Genomic DNA, 9,425 nt, shown 5'->3' on the forward strand with positions numbered 1-9,425 from the left:
ACTAAACAGCAGAGTAAGTAAAACAACAAAGAAGTAGGTCCTAAAGCTATGCCTCTAGAGTTATTTTTTCCCATTCCCTCTTTTGCAAGATAGAGTCTCGTCAGGCTATTCCAAGCCAACTTGATTGGTAATAGTCACATGTAGCATGGTAGTAAGGCTGAATCTGCACTGGGCCTTTAATCAGATAGAGGGGAAAAGGTTGAAAACAAAACACTACAACTCATTTTCCAGAGTGCACAAAATGTAAGTGCACTAACACAGACACAAAATAATAATGATAAAAAGGTTATGTAACTCAGCCACACTGACCTTCAATGTTGTATTCAAGTTGTTCCTTGCATTGCTAAGGAGCTTTATTTGATCATGGTTTTCAATTAATGTTTGGCATTCCTGACAAAGCCTGATGCACAAGACAACCATATTAGCCACAAAGCCAGATACATCCATATTGTGATAAAAGTCTAAAAAACAACCACCTCTGCCCCCCAAAAAGTTAAAACACACACTGAGTTCTACTGTCAACATACTTCTCAATAGAAACGAAGTTTTCCCGGAGATGGTTTATCGTGTTCTGTGATGAGGAAAGAGATTCCAGTCCAGCTTCTGCCTGTTCAACCTGCAGGCAAACAATTATTGTGTAAGCACATTAAAATATAAGACTAGACAAACGTTTGCAGCTCCATAAATGTATAAAAAAGTAGAGCAAGGAAGAAAAAGATGGTGAGAGAAATTCCAACATAGCAGCATTCCCCACGAAAAAGGATTAGAATATGTGCATATACCTGCTCTGCAACCATTGTGCTAAGTTGTGCATCATTTGCCTGAAATTAAATAACAACGGCAACATTGAGTATGACAATCTAAACGTTTCTATAGAAATTCTTCAAAAAAATAATATTATGCTACTATAGTGAAATATTTTATATCATTATAAAAAGACATGGATGAACTGAAACGTCTAACGCCACCAAAATTAATTGCCTCGGCACAAATGATCCAGACAGATGCACAAAGGTATCTAACTGTGGGCTGAACCTGCTGTAGGTCATCATGCCCTCATACTGTTACGAGAGAATTACGGAGAGGATTTTATGGGATTAGTTTTGTAACATTAGGCTGGAAGACGCAGTTGTAAATTAGGTAGAATTAGGTACCGACTGCTGTAAATAGTTGACATACGTACCTTCCTATGTGAGCATCCTATGTAAATATATTTTCTACATAAATGAAAGAAATCTGAGAGAAAGGCATTCAGACCAAAAATTAACATGGTATCAGAGCCCCTCTGATTTCCATCGCTTTGGTCTTAATCACAGTGGTGTGGTGGCTGCATCTCTTTGAGGCTGTCGGCATCATCTGATGGTTGTAGTGTGGTAGTCGACCATTTCTGGCGTGGCTGACAAATGTGCTGGTGCTTGTCAGCAGATCGGTCCTTGTCGGCAACTTCTGGGTTGTTTCTGGTGGCCATAGACACACGGGTGTCTCTGTTAGTGCTGATAGACAGCTTCTGTGGAGAGGTGTGTGGTGTTTGACGACGTCTGGAGTGGCTGGGCTGCTTCTGGTGATCAACAAAGTAGCTGTTTCAATTGCTGGACAAGTGTTTTTTTTTTTTTTTTTTGGGGTCTGGTCTTGGCAGTAAGTGGATTCTCGGCAGAGGCATTTCTGGTTTGCCTCTCTGTTTTGTGCTTTTTATTATCTTATTTTGGGCTTATTTTGGCCTTACCTTGGACAGTACATGGGCTGCCAATTATTTTGGGCTATTTTTTGGCTCATTTTGATTTGAGCTGAAAATTATTTCCATCCACTTATTTTATTTGCATTACGTGGTTGGGCTTATTTTAGTGGACTGTTCATCATGTCTATTGAAAATACTATTATCCGATTTACTGGAAAGAAGTTTTCTACATGGGAATTTCAAATTAAAATATTCTTGAAAGGAAAAGAATTATCAAGTCATATTGATAGTTTTGTTCAAGTTCCCACTGATGAAAAAGCATTTGCTCAATGGGAGGTTGATATGCTAAGGTAATCTCTTGGTTATTGGGGATGATTGAGTCTCATATTGTGACCAATCTTCGTTGTTTTACTACGGCTCAGGCTATGTGGGATTATCTTCACCGTATTTACCACCAGGATCATAGTGTTTGGAAATTCTAACTAGAATTGGAAATTGGTAATTATAGTCCAGGAAACTTACCTATCGCTCAATTTTATTCTGGTTTCATTAACCTTTGGAGTGAGTACTCTGCCATTGCTTATGCTAAGGTTCCCACTACAGCCCTCACAGCCTTTCAAACAATTCATGCTGATAATCAATGCGATCAATTTTTAATTAAGCTTTGATACGAATTTGAGCACGTTCGCGCTGGTTTATTGAACCGTGATCTGGTTCCTTCTTTGGATCTTTGTTTGGGAGAATTGTTGCGTGAAGAACAGCGGTTATCCACTCAGATAAGTATGACTTATGATAAGGTCTTTTCTAAGACTGTGAATGTAGCCTATGCAGGACAAGGGCGAGGGAGGAACAAGTTGCAATGTTTCAGTTACAAAGAATTTGGTCATACTACTCATAATTGTTCTAAGAAAGTTTGTAACTACTACAAGAAAGAGGGACATATCATTAAAAACTGTCAAATATGGCCTCAGAATCGCCAATCCCAAGGTTTTCAGGTTGTTGTTCAGTCCTCTGCTTCTTCGTCTATGCCACCTACTGTAAGCTTTGATTCATCTGTTCTCACACCAGCAATGATCCAACAGATGATTGTGTCTGCTTTTACGGCCTTAGGCCTGCAAGGTACAGGTACTAAACTCAACTTCTTGGATTGTTGATTCAAGCGCTTCTAATCATATGAGGGGTCTCCATGGTATTCGTAAGTATAGAAGCCTGCAAAATATTCAGATTGCTGATGGTAGTACTCTTCCTATTACTGTTGTTGGTAATTTGGGCTCTTCATTTCATGATGTTCTTGTCTCTCCTGAATTGTCTACCAATTTAGTCTTTGTTGGACAATTGGTTGATAATAATTATGATGTTCACTTCTCTCGTGGTGGTTGTCTTATGCAGGATAAGGTGTCAAGGACGGTGATCGCGAAGGGGCCTAAAGTAGGACGTTTATTTCCCTTATAGTTTTCTATTCCTACTGTTGTTTCTCTTGCCTGTACGGCTACTGCCAATACTCATGAAATCTAGCATAAGAAATTAGGTCATCCTAATTCTGTCGTATTGACTCATCTTATGAGATATGGTTTTTTCGGCAATAAAGATTCATTTTCTTCTTCTCTTGTATCTTTTGATTATGCCACTTGTTGTCTTGGTCAAAGTAAAATTTTACCTTTTCCTGCGCATGGTAGTCGTGCTTCTCACTATTTTGAGATTGTGCATACCGACATTTGGGGTGTGAGTCCTGTTATTTCTCATGGTCAGTATCGTTATTTTGTGACGTTTATCGATGATTATAGTCGATTCACCTAGATATATTTTCTCCGTTCTAAAGCTGATGAATTTTCTGTCTTTCAAAAATTTGTTGTGCTTGTCCAGACACAGTTCAGTACGTGTATCAAAACTTTACGTTCCGACTCAGGAGGGGAGTACATGTCTTATTATTTCCAAACTTTTCTTCAGCAAAAGGGGATCATTTCCCAATGTTCTTGTCCTTATACTCCTCAACAAAATGGAGTCACTGAGCATAAGAATCATCATCTTTTAGATGTTGTCCATACTTTATTGATTGATTCTTTTGTACCTTCTAAGTTCTAGGTAGAAGCTCTATCTACTGCTATCTATTTGATCAATCGTTTGCCTACTACCACTCTAGATTTTGATTCACCCTATTTTCGCTTATTTGGCATATCTCCTAAGTATCAATTCATTCATACTTTTGGGTGTGTTTGTTTTGTTCATCTGCCACCTGTTGAGTGTCACAAACTTGCTGCACAGTTTGTCAAGTGTGCCTTTATGGGATATAGTCCTACTCAGAAAGGATTTGTTTGTTATGATGCTCATGCAAACAAATTTCGAATCTCACGAAATGTGATTTTTTTTTAGAATCAATATTTCTTTCAATCTCAGGTTATTTCTAATCTTCCTATTACTCTTCTTTCTGCTTTTGATGATGTGTCTTCTTCTATTGAGCAATTTAAACCAGGTTTAGTATACCATTGACGTCCTTCCCCTGCTTCAACGCCCCTTCTAGATATTGGTCCGTCATCTGATTCTGCGGCTCCTATACCCCGATGCTCCACCCAGGATACACATCCACCGGATAGGTATGGTTTTCCTCATACTTCGCTTATTGCCACTCTTTACACTATTTATGTTCCTCACTCATATACCTAGGCAGCCACCCAAGCATGTTGGCAACAGGCCATGCAAGAAGAAATCCAAGCTCTTCAAGAAAATCACACTTGGGATCTTGTGACTTGTCCATCTGGTATCAAACCTATTGGTTGTAAATGAGTGTACTCAGTCAAGTTTCGGTCTGATGGCTCACTAGACAGATATAAGGCTCGTCTAGTGGTTCTTGGGAATCGACAAGAGTATGGTATTGATTATGAAGAGACCTTTGCACCCGTTGCCAAAATGACAATTGTGTGAACTATTTTGGCACTTGTTGCATCGCAGGGATGGCCTCTTCGGCAGATGGATGTGAAGAATGCTTTTTTACATGGGGGCTTGAAGGAAGAAATCTATATGTCTCCACCTCTTGGCATGTTTATTACACCTTCCTCAGAGGTTTGTCGACTCCACCGATCCTTGTATGGACTGAAATAGGATCCGCATGCTTGGTTTGATAAATTTCATTCTACCCTGCTTGCTTTTAATTTTACAGAGTCAGTTTGATTCCTCTCTCTTTCTGAGCAAGACGTCTGCAGGAATTGTGTTACTTCTAGTATATGTTGATGACATTGTGATTACTGACTCTGATAATGAGTTAATTGAGCAATTACAACAGCATCTCCATGCCTCTTTTCACATGAAAGATCTTGGTCTCTGCAGCACTTTCTTGGTCTTGAGGTGCAACTTACTCCGACTGGTACATTGTTACACTAGCACAAATATACACAGGAAGTTATTTCACTAGCTGGTCTCCAATCGAGTAACTCTATTCTTACTCCCTTGGAAGTCAATCTTAAGTTTCGTCAGGAGGACGGCAAGCTCTTATCAAATCCATCCTTATATCGACAGCTTGTTGGGAGTTTGAACTACTTGACGATTACTTGTCCTGACATTTCTTTTGTTGTGCAGCAAGTTAGTCAATTTATGTAGACTCCACGACATCTTCATTTAGCTGTTGTCCGCCATATTATCCGATAACTAAAGGGCACCTCTACACGCGGGTTGTTCTTTCCTAAAGACTCTCCCTTACAGTTAGTAGGGTATAGTGATGCTGATTAGGCCTGCTGTGCGGATACTCGTCGCTCTATTACTGGCTGATGCATGTTCTTAGGCAATACACTCATTTCTTGGAAGAGTAAGAAGCAAGACAAATTTTTCAAGTCTTCTAGTAAGTCAGAGTATCATGCTATGTCTTCAACATGCTCAAAGATCACTTGGCTTCGTGGGTTATTAGGAGAACTTGGTTTTCCTCAACTGCATTCCACTCCTCTTCATGTTGATAATACCAGTGCTATTCAAATTGTTGCTAATCCTATATTCCATGAACGTACAAAACATATTAAAGTCGATTGTCATTCCATCCGTGAATCATTTGACAAACATGTGATTACTCTTCCTCACATCTCCACCGAACGTCAAACTGCAAACATAGTTACAAAAGCCCTTTCTCGGCACCGACATCAGTTCTTGGTTGACAAATTGATGCTGGTAGATCAACAAGCATCAATTTGAGGGGGGGTGTTACGAGAGAATTACAGAGAGGATTTTATGGGATTAGTTTTGTAACATTAGGCTAGAAGACGTGGTTGTAAATTAGGTAGAATTAGGTACCGACTGCTGTAAATAGTTGACATACATATCTTCGTATGTGAGCATCCTATGTAAATATATTTTCTATATAAATGAAAGAAATCCGAGAGAAAGGCATTCAGACCAAAAATTAACATATAAAACTGCACTAATTATTATGACTCATACATCATGCCATGTTTTAATGTTAGGCTTACAATAAAAGTTCACATTCAATTGTTTCATCTTGTTAAATCAGATTTTCCAACTACTACCATTTCTGAACAAGCAAAACAATAGCAGACCCCTAGAGGTAATCAACTTTCAGATTTTGATGGAGAACATTTCTAAAACCTGAGTAACAGAGTATTATCAACATAAATTGTCTAGAAATGCCAGAACTAATCGTGCACAATTTACTATACAAAGCCATAGATGCTATACCAATAATCAACAAGCATATACACCTTTCCTCCCAACTTCTAAGCTATATTGACACATATCTCAATTTCATTTATTTTGTTTGTATCTAAATATCCATAAATGCTAGAATCTGCAATCTGCTAAACATAACAAACCTTAAATGACATCATAGTTGTCAATAATAGAGGTTTTCCAGCTAATTATAAAAAAAAATAATAATAAAGGACTTCCACTTAACTTCATAGAACTTGGTTGTAGGAATCTTCGGTCAGGTATGTTACATGGAATGTGATATGAGTCAAATAACATGCACTAGAAGTAATGTGATATGCCACTTACCTCAAGATGAAGGAAGAACGAGTCCAAGAGATAGGCTTATTCACATCATATCTAAATTACTAACTAGAAGTTAGGATGCAATAAGATAGTTGTAAAATAAGATAGTTGTAAATTAGAAGTTCTATAATTATATCATTTTAACTAAAACACAAAATGTTCAAATCAACTTATGTTGTTTCTTTCTGAAGGTGTTAACAGGAAAGAAAAAGGAAGGGAAAAAACACTTCTGTGTTGTCCATGTACTAGAATGGATGAGTGACAACCCCTGATCACGTTTCACAAGGGTTATAGTGAATCATGGTAACTCTAAATGTGGATCGTTTAGTAATTTAGATGGTCGGAATAACAGGTACTAGAAAGCCCCAGATTCACTGCAGCCCCCAAACCACCAAGATCATGATAAACAGCATCAATGTAAAAGAATCATACAGGACCCATAACAGAGTGCAATCTAATTTATACACTTTTTTTTTCTTTGTCATGATAAAACTTGGAGGCCGAGGTCCATATTCAATCGTAAACGTTTACCGCCTGAGACAAGGCCCCATTTTCCCGAATTTCTAGACATTTACACAACGATAATCACCCCTCCAATCATTAGATAGTAGTCAGCCTAAGTTATCAATTATAAAAACGAAAGCTGCTTTTTTTTTAGAGGTAATAGTTAACTAAATAAAATAAACACAACCAGTTTTAACCTCATCCACCAGTATTAATCCCATGACAAATCCTTACTAAAAACATCTCAGAATCTGGGAAACAAAAAAAAAAAAAAGGGCATGTTCGATCAGATACATGGGCAAATTGCATGGAGTTGGCACCTGTTGACGCGTAATGTAATCCGCCTTGATCGATGCGATAGACTGCAGTAGATCCGGCAGCGGCAATAGCTTTGCGACCTCGCGCACCGCCGATTCCTTGGCCTCAACAGCGAGATCTTCCACCATCATTTTCGCTCAACTACACAGTATCTCGATTGATGGAAATTAAAATTTAGAGCGTTTGGAGAAGCCCCCAAAATTTAATAAATCAATTAATCGGTTCAAAGAATCGGAAATTCCGAACAAATCCCAGTTGCTCCAAAATCCGTCGAACTTCGAGGAAATTCAGTTGATTTTTGACTAACGACCAGCACCACAAGTCTGTAAGAATTTTTCGACAATTGACCACCAACGCCGTCCTTATTCTCTAGTTTTCCAGGCAACAATTGTCCACCAAGTTATCGATTAAAAGACCCAAAGACAAACCAGAAGTAAATGGTAATAAAGCAGGAGCACCCGATATCATCTACTTCCTTCTCTCTCTGTCGTTCGCTTCGAACTTGCCCTGATCGCCTAGTCTGGGTCTAGACCAGCCCAGCCCAGCCCAGCCCGTACTTGACCATTTTTTTTTTTTTTTTGCGAATAAATCTTTTCGGGCTTTTTGCTGAATAAAATAACAGAGACCGTATATATATCAGACAATACGAAGTATACTAATTTTTAATATTAAGTGGGCTTTTTAGGAAAATTGTCAAGGATGAAATAATAAGGCCTCGTTTATTTGTACAAAATTTTTCATCTCATTTTATTTAATCATTATAATTTTTTCAAATTTTTATACAAAATAAAATAAACAATTCAACTTTTTTAAATTTCAAAATAAAAATAATATAAAAAAATATTCTAATTGTTAATGTAGTGTTTCGCATGCCTTTGAGCCAAGTTCTAACAATTTCGAGTCTCCGGTATTTCACTTGCATACTTAGAGAAAACATAGAGAGTTGGGACCTTTGGTAGAGGTCAAAGATTCTCCGATGATTAAGTTAGTATTTCCTTAATAATTCATGTGAGAGTGTAGAGGAATTAGAGACCGCTCTTCATACCTATAGATCGACTTTTATACTAAGTTTTTTGGGAGATTATCCATACCTTGTGTTAAGGGTATATGTCCCATCAATTATTCTTTTAGTCATAATCCTTTAATGTGGCGTAGTTCGTAGGGTGGAGTCCTAGGATCAACATCATTAATGCAGCATCGCTTTTTGTCCCTTTTATCTTACAGGTACATGATGTCAGGCTTCTTCTCACTTGCTATCAAAAGATCAAAGTTCCTCGCGTTTCTCATTCACCTACCTGCGTAGGTTCTTTGAAACTAGGTGTCATAAGGGAGTGTCGGGATGATGTGTTCTTTCCTTCCTTGCATTTTGGGACTTTCCATGTGATTATGGTCATAGGTTGATCTCAGCTTTGAGGCTGGGGGCCCTTAATGAGCTGAGGGGCCGTCTAGTTAGGCTAGGCTTCCTGTATTTGGACTTGTCTTTTGGGCTTTCGGCTCGAGGGGAAAAATCCTCTTATAGTTACCATGTCAATTCCTATCACTAGTCCGATGAGAATTTCTTCTTGCTTTTGTCTTCATGCCTTCTTGCGGTCGTTGCCATTTGATATCTTTTTTTTTTTTTAAAGGGGTTGCCATTTTACTCCTCGGCTCTTCCATGTGTCAAGTTCTTGGACACCCTTGCTTGGTCTTTTCATTATTTAATATGGTGCGCGATGGTTCTCCTCCTGACTTTATTGACACATTTTCTGATGATTGTATTCTAGCACTCAATCACATCTGTTTTGTCCCTTTAGCTCCCTCCATGTCACATCGTAAAGTACATGCCGCAGGATTCGCACTAGGCTCGTTGGCTTCATGGGGTGCATGTGTTCCCATGACTCTAGGATGCCAACCGTCGCCTAGAGCCTATATAAGCATGGTTCTACCCTCTTTTTCTCCT

General features: G+C 38.5%; 1 protein-coding gene across 2 annotated transcripts in view; it reads right to left on the reverse strand.

Annotated features, from left to right (window-relative positions):
* Window positions 1-8,066, reverse strand: part of LOC122296235 (exocyst complex component SEC6) — a 37,383-nt gene extending 29,317 nt beyond the window's left edge. Inside the window, exons 1-5 of one of the 2 annotated variants that reach the window (XM_043105777.1) lie at window positions 7,489-7,600; window positions 6,668-6,718; window positions 783-821; window positions 528-616; window positions 310-400 (exon numbers count right to left, since the gene is read on the reverse strand). In XM_043105777.1, the coding sequence (XP_042961711.1) occupies window positions 310-400; window positions 528-616; window positions 783-797 (195 nt within the window). In that variant the 5' untranslated portion in view covers window positions 798-821; window positions 6,668-6,718; window positions 7,489-7,600. Of the gene's footprint in view, window positions 1-309; window positions 401-527; window positions 617-782; window positions 822-6,667; window positions 6,719-7,488 lie in introns of both variants that reach the window. The other variant, XM_043105776.1, reaches the window with a different exon arrangement.
* Between the last annotated feature and the right edge of the window lie 1,359 nt (window positions 8,067-9,425).

The sequence above is a fragment of the Carya illinoinensis genome, chromosome 15 (genome assembly GCF_018687715.1).
Source record: "Carya illinoinensis cultivar Pawnee chromosome 15, C.illinoinensisPawnee_v1, whole genome shotgun sequence".
Taxonomy (NCBI): domain Eukaryota; kingdom Viridiplantae; phylum Streptophyta; class Magnoliopsida; order Fagales; family Juglandaceae; genus Carya; species Carya illinoinensis.